We start from the raw sequence: 15,417 nt of genomic DNA on the forward strand, positions 1-15,417 counted from the left end.
CTTAGATGAACCGGTTGGACAAGAAATCCACAGGTCATTCCTCCCACTGAAAAGCAATTTGTCTTGTGGATATTTTCACTGTTTCCTTCAACCACCTGAGAAGCGCACGGTAGCCCCACCCCACCGCCGTCCACACCTTCTCCGCCCCCCCACCCCGCCTCTGGCTCCTCTGGACCCACTCTGAGTGAGACAGACATGGCTTGTGCAGTGGGTCTGCAACCTGGACACATGCATGTCAGAAACTCATGCTCAGCACCACCTTACATAGAGGAAACCTGCCTCTCTGGGGTGTAGTCAGGTAGGTCTCTGGAAAAGCCCACTGTGGTTTGAAAGCTCTGCTGTAGACCAAACCTGAGCCCCTGCCCATAGGTGGGGGCTGTTCTTCTCCCACAGATGCAGCATTTCAGTGAAGGTCTCCTGGGTGCCAGCCCCCCACCCCCACCCCTAACCACCCTGCAGATCAGGCTTGAAAGCGACCAGACATGTTGCTGCACCCATCTGACCTGCTGGTCCTCAGGTCCTCAAGGTCTGGTCTCCATCTGGCCCCGCCTCCTGGCTCCCTAACTCCTGCATCCATCCTGCCTCTGCCAGTGGCCATGCTCTGGGTCCTGACCCTCTCTGGTGGTCCCTGATTTGCCTGTTCCCTTATTGCACACTGTGCTCTGCTTGAGGCAAGAGACTTCCAACTTCAGCCCTGGCCCACTGTCTCTCCCAGGATCCAAGATGTGAGAAACTCCTGAAATACGGAGGTTAAGGGCTTGGAGTTCTAGAGGGTTCTCATGGCTTATGGACATAGCAAGCAAAGAGGACTACACAGGAGGGCCATTTCCAACAGCTGTCCCAGGCTGGCGGGGTGCAGTGGGGCTGTCAGCGCAGGGAGCAGTGAGCGCCGGCAGCACGGCTGGGTGGGTGTGGATCAGGGAAATGCAGGTGAGAACCACGGCCAGATGCCACTTCCCTCCGCAGAATGGGTGGAACCAGAGACAGGAAATCATAGCGCCTAGAATGCGTAGAGCAGTCAGGCCTCTCCTGCGCCACCGCTGGGAATGGTGGTGCGGCCACCTTGGAGGATAGCCTGGTGGCTCCTGAAACAGTTAGACAGAGTTGCCATTTGACCCAGCAAGCCTGCTCTTGGGTGTACACCTGAGAAATGATAACCCGTGTCCATGCAAAATCTTCTCCGTGAATGTTCATAGCAGCACCACTCGTAACAGCCCAAGTGGAAACAGCCCACGTGTCCCATGGTGGGTGCGTGATGAACAGAATGTACCCCATCCAGACATGGAACATTATTCCACCACGAGACAGCACAGCGCTGCGCAGACCCGGGTGGCAACACGGTGAGCCTCAAAGACATCCTGCTCCTTGAGGGAAGCTAGGCACAGGAGCTCACTGCCCCCCGCTTCTATTTACATGCAGGTCAGAGTAGGGAAATATATGGCATGGCACAGGGAAGGAGATTCATGGTTGTCCCAGGCTGGGAGGGGAGAAGGTCTGGGGATCAGGGCAGTGGTGGCTGAAAGGATACAGGGTTTCTTTGAAGGTGATGGAAATGTTTGAAACCTGCCTGTGGTTGCACATACCTGAGTATACTAACAGCCACTGAACTGTACATTTTAATGGGGGAATTGTGTGGCATGTGACTTTTATCTCGATAAAGCTATTGGAAGACAACAGCAACAAAAACAAAACCAGACCAAACCCGGGAATCCCGCGGGGGCTCAGCACCTGCCGCAGCTCACCAGGAACCAGCTCCTGAGCCACGCACTGCCTCAGGGTTTTATCTGTAAAATGGGGCAAGGGTCACACCATCCCAATGGGGCTGCTTCGGGGACTGAATGAGGGGGTACCTACAAAGCCCTGAGACCCAGGCCTGGAAGATAGTGAGTTCTCCAGAAGTCAGGCATTGCTGCTGACAACCGGAGGAGCACCAAGGAGGAGCGTCATGCCCAGGGGGAGTGCCGTGCTGGGGCCAGCTGAAGGTAGGGGAGGCTGTGGGTGCAGGTGGGGCAGGCCCCTTCCCCCAAGTCCTCCACCCTCCTTAGGCTAATTAAGGTCGCATAAACCTCTGGCTGGAGTCCTGAGCTATGGAATGAAATGGGAACTGGGCCTCTGCATCTCTCTGGACTCAGCCCCTCCTGGGGCTGCTCCTGACACAGCAGAGCCCAGGCTGGAAGGCCTCCACCAGCCCCACATCTGCCCTCTGGGAGCCTGAGTCCTGAGTGGGTCACGACAGCCAGAGGTGGAAAGACCAAAGGATGGGTCTGCCCCAGGACGGTCCAGTCGGGGCCCCTGTCCCCAGGGAGTGCCTGAGCTCACCGAATGTCCTGGCCTTATCCTGTTGAACATTCCTGCCGGCACTGCCTCCCCTGCCCACTGTTCTCTAGGACGGGGCTCCCAGGCCTGCCTCCATAGGGCCCACATGGGGCCCAGGCAGTGCCTGTCACCTCTCTACACCTCAGTGGGCTTCTGCAAATGCAGTAAAGCCATACCTGCTCTCTGCCCTTCTAGGAGGATGTGGGGGCCGAGTGAGGCACACCTGACCTCCCGGGAGCCTGGGCCAGCCTGCCTCCCCTGCCCAGGGTGCACGCACTGCCTCGTCTCAGCCCCACAGTGGTCCCACAGCCCGTGTGCAGGCTGGCCAGTGGCTTCATTTCTCTGTGCCCTGCCAAGCCCCTCCCTGGCAGGCACAGCCTTTATTTATAGCCAGTGTTTCTGCCAGAGCCTGGATGTGCTATAGCATGAATGTGGCAGGGACTTCAGGAGGAATTCTGGGCCAGACACAATTACGTCCATGACCCTGGCTGGTATTAAATCTGAAGAAGAAGCGGAGCCAGAGGCAGGACGGGAGAGGGGACTGGTGTGGATGTAATGCCTTGAGGAAGGAGGCGGATTGGCTCCCAGGAGGTTCCTTATGGCAGGAGCTCCTCCTGCAGAAGTCATCTCCAGAAGTGCCCCATCGAGGATGGGTCCAGAGCGGAGTGTGGGAGCTGGTCCTAGAGTCCTCATTTGGGATCTGCTTCTGGGACATAGCCCTGGTACCTCATGTGCCAAATGGTGCTCCAGGGGCTTGCATGGGGCAGGACATAGCCAGTCAGTGGTGGGACTGGCGTTCAAACCTGGGCACCTAACCCCAAAGCCCAGTATTCACTCACTCACTCACTCACTCACTCACTCACTCACTCACTCACTCACTCATCCGTCTATTTGTTCAGCAGATATGAAATGGAACTTGTGTCTGCCATTTGCCCGCCTGTAATGGGTATTGGGAACGCCACGGTGAATAAGACGGCTAAGTGCCCAATGTTCCTGGAGCTTCCTGACAAGGAGGAACATGGGTAGTTAATAATGAAACAAATGGATAAACAAGGTCGCTTCAGATCAGATGCTAGGGCCATGAGAAAAGACAGAATGTGGCTGAGTGGCTGGTGGGAACAGCAGGTCCTTTACTGTGTGGTCCGGGACAGCTTCAGGCAAGGCCAAGACCTGCCCATCAGGATGGAGCTGCTGGGGTGGCGAGGACAGCAGGTGCAGAGGCTCTGGGACAGGAAGGATGTGTTGGAGGTTTGGGACAGCCCAGGAGCAGTGGCGGGGAGGGCACAGCCCTGGGGACAGGCTCTGGGAGGAAACTGGCCACAGCCTGCAGGGCTGAGGAGACCAGGGTTGGGGTGAGAATTTCATCAAGAATTTCTTTTATTCTGAGCATAGACAGAAGCCATGGGCCAGGCAGGGGAGGAGCGTGCAAGTGACAGAACCTACCAGCGTCTCACACCAGTGCTGTGGCCATGCAGAAAGGAGAGGGAGCGGCTAGCCAGGGCAGGGCAGGGGGAGGCCACACAGAGGTCCAATTGCACAGACCACTGGACACGTCCCAGGCTGGGGCAGAGCGTCTGAGGAGAGGACACAGCCTGAGCTGCTGCCGGGGGTGGAGCCACTCCACTCGGGCAGGCGTGGGAAGAGGGGCTGGAGGAGAAAGTGGAGTGTGAGGCCCCATCAGATGCCTGGGCGAGATGTCAAGGTGGCCCAGAGGAGCACGGGCTCAGGGCTTCCTTGTGTCTGTTAAATAAGTGAATGATGTGATCTTGGCCTGGGGTGCACTGGGTTTCAGAAGCTGGGGGTGGGCAGAAGCTGGCATTCCTGGAGCACCTCGCTCTGTCTGGCACTTCTCATAGAGCATCTGACACTCGCTCCACAGCCCTCAGAGGGAGGTGCGACCATTCCAAATGAGGAAACTGAGGCTCGAAGAGCTGCACACCCTGCCCAGCGCCACCTGCCACAGTCCCAGCTCTGCATTCAGGCTGGGTCTCCCCAGCGGCCTGGGAAGTGGTGACCTGAGGCTGCCTGGGCCCCTTGGAGGCTCTGTGCATGTCCTCAGACCCCCACTGTGTTGGGCTTGCCACTGCTCCCACAAGTCACCACCACAGGGTTAGTGACTTAAACAGCACACGTCCCTACCATGCGGTTCTGGAGGCTGGAGTCTGATCGGTGTTACACTTCCTTCCTCCCAGAGGCTCCAGGGAGAAGCCCTGGGCTGGCATTCTCCAGCTCCTGGGGTGCCTGCACTCCTTGCGCCTTCCCCCATCTTCACCGCCAGCAGTGAAGCGTCCCCCTCCCCCGCCTTTTTTCTTGTCTTGTAAGGACTCTTGTGATGCCAGTGGGCCCATGCTGATGACCCAGGGCACTCTCCCCAGCTCCAGGACCTTCAGTTCATCATATCTGCTTTGGCCATGGGAGGGGACATAGTCACAGGCTCTCGGGGTTGGGACATGGGCAAGTGGAGGGCGCATTACTTTGTCAACCACATCACCCTCTTTGTTGGGAAGGAAGACCTGGAGATTCAGGAAGTTTTGCGGGGTAAGTTTCGACCTTTAGTCATTCTGTCTCTCAGCTATGACCGCCCCCACTTCCTCTAGCTGCTATGGGCTCGGGCACTCCTTCCCCTCCCTAGGCCACTGGTTCCCCTGCCAGGACATTCCAGGTCCAGGCAAAAAGGCCTACAGGGACCCAACGTCCTCAAAGGCCACAGGTCTGCCTCTCTCATGGTCTGAGTGGGCTGAAACTGCCTGCCTGGTGCCTGGCCTGGGAGAGGCTGGACGGACCTGCCCCTGCTGTGTCCATCCTGTCAGTTGCAGCCTGCATGGAGCTTCATCAGTGTTCACAGCTAGCCTGGGGGTGAGGAAGGGCCTGGAGAAGCTATCGAATTGCAAATCTTCCCCATTCGAGTTCTCCGATAGCTCCCAAAGACTCTCCCCACCTCAGAGAAGGTTGGGAGCCATGGATGTTAGGATCAAGCTGCCCCTAAGCAAACTCCACTTGACATAATCTCCTTCTACTTGACCTAAAAGGGAAGAGACTGAGGCTCAGAGAGGTGGAGATACAGAGAGAAGTCACTCAAACCTCCTCTTGGCAGGCCCGGCCAAGAGGAGGCTGGTTTGGTGGTACAGGAAATGGAGGGTGGCAGAGAGCCTGACAGGGGCCAGCCCTGGAGACCAGCGTGAGAAAACTGGATCCCACACACCCAGAAGCCAGACTCAGGGCTTCCGGGGGGAGGGCAGATGACCCCCACCTGAAGGTTGTGGGAAGGCACTCTGGGGGGGTGGTGACGAGTGCTGGAGGGAGGGGACACGTGCACTGGCATCCCTGCTCACCTCCTGGGGGCTAGCCAGTCAGGCTGCTGTGTTCACAGAGCTGGCCATTTCCTCACAAGGGTCCCAGGTCTAGGGCTCACTTTGTTGTGATGGAGCAATGGGCCGCACAGGAGGCACCCACTCTTCCCAGCTGAAGCTGGCAGGCTGCGTGGCCCTTGGACTGCCCGATCTGTCCCCCAGGGCCTACCTGGGGAGCATGGATGGAAGCCGGGTGCAGGGGAAGCCAGGAGTAGAGCCAGCCGCTGTGCAGGCCACGGGCTGGGCTGAGCTCCCAGCAGCACCCACACTTTCACATGTGGTTCCTTCTCATCCCTCAATGGCAGTTTAGAAACTGCTGCAAAACAGCTTGTCTTTGAGAAATTGTTCCCATTATTTATCGCAGCTCCTTCCTGGTTGGAGTTGGGGAAGCCATTTTGTGATGGACAGAAGCCCCAGCTTTTCTTGTCTGGTCTTAGCTGTTCTGTGCAGCCCTGCTCAGCAGGGTGTCTGTGGAGAGCGGGGCCCTGCAGAAATGTGCCCACTTCCTCTGATTCCCCAGGACGGGACACAACTCATTCGTGCTTGGAGTCAGAGAAGTGAATTGACAGCAATGGATGAGGTAGCGCGTTGCCGCTGGCACAGTCGCGAATCCTGCCTGGGCACAGCCCTGCCGTGTGGTCGAACCTTCTGAATGCAGGGCAGCTGCGAGCATAGCCACCGCCATCATCACAGTCATTAGATCATTTCCCCCGCATTTCCACAGCTGCACCCTGGGGTCCCAGGAGAGACCAGGGGATCCTGTTGAATTCAGGAATCTTAATGCTCTCGGACAAAAACAGACCCCTGCTCTGCCTCGTCATGGGAAGGTTTGCCTTTCCTCTGTGTCATGGGAAGGAGCCCATGTCAGGGGATTTGGTGCCGTGTGATTGGATCTGAGATGCTGGAGCTGTAGGGACTGCCCAGGCTATGGAGCAAGGAAGGAAATGGCTGCTTGTTGAGCACAGAAATGCATTAATTTGGTAGGCAGTCACTGTGGGTGCCAGGCATTGGGGTAGCATGACCCACCATCCCAGTTTACCTGGCACTGAGGATTTCCTGCAGTGCAGGCTAAAGCCGGGCTGGCCCTGGCCAAACTGGGATAGTTTGTCACACTAGGAGTGGCGACAGAGCAGCAAGCAGGACAGGTGCTGCCTGCCATTCCAGAGCAGGGCCCTTCTTCTGCGGCAGTGGCCACACAGGAGAGCCTGTGGCGGGAGTGCCCTCTCTGGCTGGGTCGTCTCTGTTCTTCACCCCTGCCCTCCGCCCGGGAGGTGAAGATCATTATCCCAGTTTTGCAGAAGCGATGGAGAGGGCACCTGTTGGCAAAGGGCCTTTTTCAGGGTGAAGGGCAGTCAGAGGCAAAGCTGGGGCTGGAGCTCTGGCCACAACCCCTGCTAACCCCTACTGCCCTGGCATCACACCTAAGTGCCACACGGTCTTTCTTCTCTTCCTGGAGAGAAAGTAGCAAAGAAATATTCCACCAGCAACATTCACAGGGAAAGCCGGCTCCAAGCCTTCATCAGCTTTCTCTTGCCCAGGGGTTGTACAGAGCCAGGGCTAGGAAGGGTTAACAGGCGGGCTAGGGTGGCTCTGCCCTGGAGCCCACAGATGAGTCCTCTTCTGTCCCAGCAGCCCACACAGTTCTCTGCAAAAGAAAATAAAAAGAGTAGGGTGGTAATGAGCCAGGCACCCTTCACTGATTTGCTAATAATCGTATCTTTCCCTTAATGGAACCAGCAAGGAGGCCACACTGACATCTGCTCTTTCCTTTTCCCCCCATTTTATTCAAGAGGCTCAGACCATGACTGGTTCAGTTCATTGTTCAAGAAACATTTACTAAGGCCTGGCCTGGGTGGCCCAGAGGTAGAGGAGGAAGAAGGGCTGGGATTGACGGGAGCCTCCCTGTGCTGGGCTATGTGGCACAGACAGATAACCAAGGCTCCAGACGAAAGCCACTGCCCCAGTGGCACTGGGCCTCAAGACAGAGTCCCTCAAATGCTCACGTGTATGTGCTGTGACTGAGCCCCTCCCAGCAGGGACATGAGCTCATCAGAACTGCTGATGCATTAGCATCAGCTCCATGTTACAGAAGAGGAAACAGACCTCAGGAGGTGTAGACATGTCCCGGGCCCCATAGATAGAACTGCTCAAGCTCAGGTCCCTCTGGTCTTATCTTCTGGGCGCAGCAGAACAGACCAGCTGGGAGAACAAAGAGCCTGTCTTCATGCTGTCTGCTGCATGTCAGGCACTGTTGGAAGTACTCAAGGACACTGCACATAGCCCAGTGGGCAGGGCCTCAGGAACCCCAGGCTTATCCCAGTCTAGTCAGACTCAGTGCAGGTGACCCTCCTGCACATCCAAAAGCATAGGATGCAGCAAAAGTCGGGATTTGAGGGTAATTCATAGCCTTGAAAAGCATCAAAATAGAGAAAGGTATCCTTTCCTCCAGGAAGCCTTCCCTGATGCCATCTCCACAGTTGCAGAGTGAAAGGCCACTTCCCTGGGCCCTCTGGTGGGCACCTGTTGAGTGGTCTATCACACAGTGTTGGCATAACCCAGCTCTTGGCTGAGTGTCCCTTCTCCCACTGGATCGTGAGCTTGCTCAACACCAGGACGTGCTCATCACACCGGGTGCAAGAACCAGCAGCGGGCTAGTAAACCTCAGAATGAATGAATGGGACTGAGTGGTTTCTGTAGCCCCTTACAGCTCCAGCCCTGAGGATGGGAAATGGACAGAAGTTCCCGGAGGTCAGTCTGACCTCTCAGCCTCTCTTAGAAATGTTTGTTTCCCTTGCTCTGATCATTTCACCTACCTCGCTGTTCCAGGAACATAAACTCAGAGTTCAGACAGAGCTCAATAGAAAAAGGTGTGCTTCAGTCACTTACACTGGAAAACAGTGGGCACGAGCCACACGCTGGTGGCCGACATTGCAGTGTAATGGAATCCTCTGCAGCCTTTGAAAAGGTGCTCACAAAAGTGGAAAATGGGTTTCCACTCTCATGGTTTCAGAGAGCAGGGTGAAGGGTTGTATGTCAGCTACAGCCACCACATTCGCAGCCAAGACAGGAGGTGACAGGAGGGGACCCATGCTACACTCTGAAAGTGGCTGTCAAAGAAGGGGCTGAAATTATGTGGGATTTTTAGAGTTATTTGTACTTCTAGGACCTTTCCAAGGTTTTAATAACATTTTGTAAAACCTTATGACTTCAAAGAAACAAAACACCAGGGGAGGCGTGATGAGGGAGAGCCTGGGTGGAGAAGCTGTCTTGTCGCATGGGACCAAGAGATACAGATGTGCCCCAGCTCCTGCGAGTGACCCAGCCCGAAATCCCACATGCCACCGCTGGCCTGATGGTCTCTGCATCTCTGTGTGTGTGTCTCTCCTTCTGTGTCCCTCCCTTCTGGGGACACCCTCTACAACCCTGGCTGTGCCTCCAGGAAGTCGGCAGAGGAGACGCTCTGAGGGGAGGGCACCGCCCACTGGTCCTCCACCGGCCCCTGAGACTGGCTCTTCTGTTTCCTCCTAAGCTGTGCCTTCCAGGCCACACATGAGGAGGAGGGGGCCTCCTCTGTGCCCCTTTACACCCCTGGAAGCCTCTCCCCACAAGCCACCCATCACCTGCCCCCTGCTCTGCCCTTGCTCTGCCATTCTCTTTGGTGGCCAGAAGGGTGACTTGGGGTCTTAGAAGGTACTTTCCTCCTCACCTATGTGTGGGGCCAGTGGAACCCAGGCAGGACAGCAGGAGGCCTGACCATGCCTGAAGTCACCTGCTCTGACCTGACCATTCCAGTTAGGCAGCCAATCTTCAGAGGACCTTCCTCTTGGGGCTGCAGGGAGGACACCCAACAAGGCCCCCTTTGCAGCCACGGAACAGAGGTCCAGGGCAGAGTGTTGTGGACCAGGGCATTTCCAGTATCTTCCACTGCAGGGTGCTGGCAGCAGGCCTCGCCCAGGACGCCCATGACTATGTGAAGGGGCAGAAGGGGTGGGAGTGCTCTTTCGGCCCACATGCTTTCCCTGTGCATGTCACCGTCGCATCACCCTTACTCCACGGCTCCCACAGAGGAGCATCAGCTATGGCAGACCACAGGGCTCAGGCTGGCTCCCGGAGCCACACAGTTTGTACCCAGATGACATGAAGTCAATTACAGACTGCAGGACCCCCACTTCTGTGACCTCCACAACTGGGTCACAACAGGTAACCTTCCCCCAGCAGGAAGGGCCCTCCCCGTCTTAGCCTGCTAGGGCTGCCACAGTGAATGACCACAGACTGGGTGCTTGAACAACAGATGTGTGTTCTCAGTTCCGGAGGCAGGAAGGCTGAGGCCAGTGCACAGCAGGACCATGGGAGGTTGTGGGGGCTTCTTCCTCCCTCCTCCAGCTCCTGGGGGCTCTAGGGGCTCCTTTGCTCCCAGCTGTATCCTCCGGTCTCAGCCTCTGTGTCTGTGCATTCTCCTCTTCTGTCCTGTATGAGGACATTTGTCACTCACTGCAGGGCTCACTCGAATCCGGAATCAGCTATCAGGATCTTTTGCTTGATTACATCTTCAAAGACCCCCACTTCCCAAATATGGCCGCATGCTCATGTCTTTTGGGGGTCACCATCAAACATGCCACCCTGACCACTGGCTCGCTCCCCTGAGAGGGGCCACACCCTCCCCATCCCCACCCCACCCCAGCCTTGGGCTCCTTCCCTGCTGCTGCCCAGTTAGGAGGCTGCCTCCTTGTCTGCAAGCTCTTGGGGTCTGTGAGCAAGCAAGGGGAGAGGGATTGGCTCCGTGCTCTTCCGCCCAAGCCCACCTCCCTACGCCTGGAGGGTCCACAGGTCCCAGGCCTGTACAGCTCCCTGAGCACCTGTTCTTTGCTGGGCTGTGTGCCAGGCACGCTGGACAGGCTGACAGGATGAGGAAACCATGGTACAGCCACTTCACGGGGAGTGCCAGAGCCCATGTGCGTTCCTCCTGGGGAATGAGATCAAGACACCCCTCTGGGAGTGTGTGGTCTTGCATACCCCCGAGGAGAGGGGCCCAGGGCCTGCCTGTGCTCCAGAGCTCACCTGACCTGGGCACTTGTCTCCACAGTGTCAGACTCTCACCTGGATGTGAGCCCCTGACTCACTAGAGAGGTCCTCCCCTTCCAGGTGGGCTGTGGCAGGAGCCTCTGGCAGGCCCTCCCAACTGCCTCTCCAGCGGGGCACAGACCCCACTGAATTACAGCTCTAGCCACCACACCTGCCTTCACAAGGTTCCTTTTCTGGAGACCAGGAACTGTTCACTCATCTGTGTCTCCAGTGCCCAGCCTGGCAGGGAGTGGGTGGCCACCTTGAAGGGGGAAGGACAGAAGAAATGAATGAATCAGTGAGTAGGTAGGGGAGGCTAGCTGGGCCATGCAGGCCAGCCCAGCCCCTGACAGTCTCGTTTCCCTTGCAGATGTGCTGGTAGATGGACAGCCGTGTGACCGTGAGGTCGCAGCGGCCTGCCAGGTGGGCAACCCCGTGCGCCTGGAGGTGCGGCTGACCAACCGGAGCCCACGCAGCGTTGGGCCCTTCGCCCTCACCGTGGTCCCCTTCCAGGACCACCAGAATGGCGTGCACAACTACGACCTGCATGACACCGTCTCCTTCGTAGGCTCCAGCACCTTCTACCTCGACGCTGTGCGTGGTGGTGTGCAGGGCGGGCTGGGAGCCTCCGACCATGCGCCCAGGCCCTCGTGGTCATTGTTCCGCTTCCCTGGGTGTGGGGGCTTTGGGGTCAGCATACGTCCAGCCCACGACAGCAGCAGTGGTTCTGTGGTCACGTGTGTGACCACACTGGGGCTGCCCCATTCACTGCCGGAACTTACATGAGCTCACCTCTGTCTCTGAGTCCTGGACGGTGAGGCCCTGAGGGTTGGTGAAGCAGGAAAATGCTCTGGGAATGGGAGCTGGGCCCAAGACAGGGCGCCGCTCGTGATTTGACCCTCTGTGGTATCACTGTGGTGTTACCATCACCATCACCGTCCAGGGCCTGCTGCTTCTCCCATGAAGAGGCTGCAGCCCACGCCCTCAGCCCCCACCTCCCAAGCCGCCTCTCAGCACCTCCTCACTGTCAGGCTCCAGTGCAGGCTGACATTCCATTCTCCCTCACCCAACCTCTCCCTCCCTCCCACACTCCTGACCCCGTGAACTCCTAAACAGTTCAAGGATGGGAATGTTGGTGACTCCTTTCAAAGACAAAAATGGGCTTGGAGAGGCATGGCGACCTGCTCGAGGGCCTGCTGGAACAGGCCTGGGGGGCCCTCACTTCCCCCATAGCACTGATGTCCAGGCAGGTTCCCGGAGCTCCAGGTGGCTTGGGTGGCTCATGCTGCTGACCAGACTGATGCATGTTTCTCCTCCCCCTCAGGTGCAGCCGTCCAGCCAGTCGGCCTGCCTCGGGGCCCTCCTGTTCCTCTACACGGGTGACTTCTTCCTCCACATCCGGTTCCACGAAGACAGCACCAGCAAGGAGCTGCCGCCCTCGTGGTTCTGCCTGCCCAGCGTGCACGTGCGCGCCGTGGAGGTGCAGGCCTGAGCTGCCCATGACCGTCCCTCTTTCTGCAGGCCCAGAGGTGACCCTGCCTGGCCTCCCACACCCCCTGCGATGAGCAAGGCCTTGGCTGCAGCCCCATCTCCTCCTCACACCCCCACTCAGCCCCCTGCTCACATTCCTCCTGTAGCGTCTTTGCTGGGCCACGCAGAAGCCCCTGGACAGCACCCGGTGGCAGCCCCGCCCCATGCCACACCCCTTCCCACACTGTTCCCTGGACCATGCCCAGGCTGGTGTGGAGTAAACCCCAGAGCAGGGGCCCATCCAGCCAAGGTCCCAGGATCCCTGCATTCGTTCCTGTGACCTGGAGCCCCAGCCACGCTGTGCTGCTCTCACCCCAGCAGAGGGACGTCCCTCATCCAGCCACCTCCCTTTGGCCATAGAAAGAAATGGTGAGCATGAGGCTGGGCATGGCCTGAGGGTGTGGGCAGCTTCTCTCCCTCCCTGGGCCTTGGAATCCCCCAAGGCTGGTTCTCTTCCTGGAGACCCCCATGGCAGCTTGGCAGGAGAGATGGTGCTGTAGGTGGTCATGGATGGCTGACACCAAGAGGGGCCCTCCACCATGGCAGGCAAATGTCCAGGCCTGGGCTGGCTGCTCCGAAGCCCAGGGCTGTTTCTGGGTGCCCCCTGGCCCCAGGGTGGTCTCTGGGTACAGTGGCTATCTGTGTCCATGTCTGTGAGCAGTTCTTCAATAAATGGCCTGCCTCCTCCTCCCTGCCTTCCTGCATCTGCTGGCCCAGTGTGGTTCAGGGCCCCCACTGAGCCTGTCAGCCCCCAACTCAGGTGGCTGGCTTCCCAGCAAAGGCTGGACCCAGGAAGGGACAGGGTCTGAGTTAGAGTTCCCGCATAAGCAAACCCTGAGACAGGAATCTAGGCACCAGCAGCTTGTGTGGGAGGTGGAGGGAGCCCCACAGGGGAGGGGGATCACTAGTGGCAGAGTGTGACTGAGCCCAAGCCACCGACAACAGTGGGCACCTGGCCCTGTGTTCCTCAGCGAGAAGGGGAGAGGGAAAGCACATGGCTCACATCTCCCTCGAGGGTCAGAGCTGGGGTGTGTCTACACCACCCCCAAGAGTCCTGGCCTGGGGGCAGGCTCCTGGCTGTGTTCACCCTTGGCTCCTCTGTTTCCAGGGAGGATAAACAGTCCTTGGTCCCCAGCAGATACCAGGCTTGTCAGGCACTCCTGGGGCACTGAAAGCCTCAGGGAGTATTGGGGGACAAAGAACAGGGCTGGGGCTTCCCCAAGGCCACTCTGCCAAACAGGCAGAGCCAGGAAGGCGCTGCTCTGACCTCCCATGGGGAAGAGTCATGTTGGCATCAGGAGGCCTGTGGGGCTGAGGGAGCTTCCTGAGGACCTGAAACCCCAGGCCTAAACCTCCCTTGCTGCAAGCAAGGTCACCCTTTGGCCTCTGGCCTGAGGAACAGGTTTTTTGCTCCATCCGTGACCTCCTGTTGTCACTCAGTGAAGGATGGGAGCATGCTGTGATGTGACATAGGCTGGGGGCATGTGGGGGCAGGTGCCCAGTGGCCCTTGGCCCCTGGAGCTCATTCAGCATCTTCTCAAAGCTCCAGGGAAGGCAGCCCGGAAGGTCTGGCTGCAGTAGTGGGTGGGGACCCCGGGGCGGTCTCTCCAGCCCTTCCCTTCAGGACGCAGCAGTGCACCAGGCGCCTGGCTACTTGGGCTGTTTCTGAATGGAACAAACAATGTCCATGTGTGTCAGCCTCAACAGAGCCCAGAAATATGTCACCGAATGAAACACGTTCCAGGATGATGGATGCAGCCCAACCACACTTGTGTAGACAGTGTCCCCCCTAATCATACATTGTCTATGCCTCAGAACGGATCTGTAACATGTTTAAAAGACAGAAAGGATACACCTCCCCTGTAGAATAGTGACCTCATCTCGGGATCTCAGAATGGGGGTGGTGGTTACAGGGACTTTAGGAACATGCATTCTTTTGAAAAGCACAATAGATGCAAGATACAGGTACACACAGAGCTATAGGTACACACAGAGCTACAGGTACACACAGAGCTACAGGTACACACAGAGCTACAAGTACAGATGTAACCGTAGATCCAGATTCAATATAGACGCTCCTGCGTAGAAGCCTAGAAAAGCCAATATGGAAACTCTGGCAGTATTTGATTCTGAGTGCCAGGCATATTGGTAACTGTAATTCTTTTTGGCAGTTTTCTATATTTTTTAATTTCCCAAAATACAAAAAATACCCACAACAGTTACCAGAGAAAATGTGGATGCCACCAGAAGGAAGACTCTCAAGGGGCAGGAGGCAAAGTTATCTTCTTGGAGGAGGGGGTGTTAGAAATAACCCAGGCTTCTTGGAAAATGACCCGAATACAGCCTGGCGCTGCCAGCCTCAGCCCGTTCCCCACCCCAGGACACCCTTTCTGTCCTAGTGGAGAAGGTGACCTGGAGTCAGGCCCTGCGTGTGCTCCAAGCATTTGGAACTTCACTGTGGGACGTGGGCAGCCAGGGGTGTTGTTTGCTGGCATTTCTGTGGCTGGGTCATTCTGGCCATGGAGCTGTGTTCGTGGACAGTGGCTAAGATGGAGGACCTGGGGCAGGTGTCTCAGGGGCAGTGCAGAATCCTCCAGGCTCTTCCAGGGCCCCGTGCTGCTGGCTACCTGGCAATACAGTCTAGCAGTTGCTGCTTTTCTAAGCCCCTGGTGCATTCAGAAACCTCCTGAAGGCCAGCGGAGGGTAAGCCAGGAATAGACCATGTCCACTTCACTTCACTAGCTGAGCGTGTTGGTTTTGCCCTTCTGATCCTTGGTCCCTCAGGGCAGGACAGGCCTCCAGTGACCCCATAATCATGCAGCCATCATGCTCTGTCATCTGAAATTCACGAGGAAGGCAAGCATTCAGAGGAAGATGTCTGAGAAGCTGAATTTCAGCTCAGCCGCTTGTCAACTCCTTGACCTTGGACGAGTTACTTAAATTAAGCCTTTTTTAAAAAATCTGAGTAAATAGACATAAAAGATACTTATTTCATGGGCACTTTCATACTAGTTTGTTTTATTTAATCTCCTAGATTTTTTAGCACATGATAGCAAGTGCTCAATAAATACTGGGTCCCTTCTCCTAGCCCTCCATTAATTCCATCCACATGGCCTATGCCTGAAATATCCTGTGCCATGTGCCTGAAATTCCATTCTTC

The 15,417-nt window shown here is 57.0% G+C and overlaps 1 protein-coding gene across 17 annotated transcripts in view; it reads left to right on the forward strand.

Moving 5' to 3' along the window:
• The window catches only part of TRAPPC9 (trafficking protein particle complex subunit 9), a 714,602-nt gene extending 701,658 nt beyond the window's left edge, over positions 1 to 12,944 (forward strand). For all 17 annotated transcript variants that reach the window (XM_054246591.2, XM_078353100.1, XM_078353106.1 and 14 more), the window contains 2 exons: positions 11,098 to 11,321; positions 12,052 to 12,944. In XM_054246591.2, coding sequence (XP_054102566.2) covers positions 11,098 to 11,321; positions 12,052 to 12,219 — 392 coding nt within the window. In that variant the 3' untranslated portion in view covers positions 12,220 to 12,944. The remainder of the gene's footprint in view (positions 1 to 11,097; positions 11,322 to 12,051) is intronic.
• The last annotated feature ends 2,473 nt before the right edge of the window (positions 12,945 to 15,417 follow it).

This window comes from Callithrix jacchus, chromosome 16 (genome assembly GCF_049354715.1).
Source record: "Callithrix jacchus isolate 240 chromosome 16, calJac240_pri, whole genome shotgun sequence".
Taxonomy (NCBI): Eukaryota; Metazoa; Chordata; class Mammalia; order Primates; family Cebidae; genus Callithrix; species Callithrix jacchus.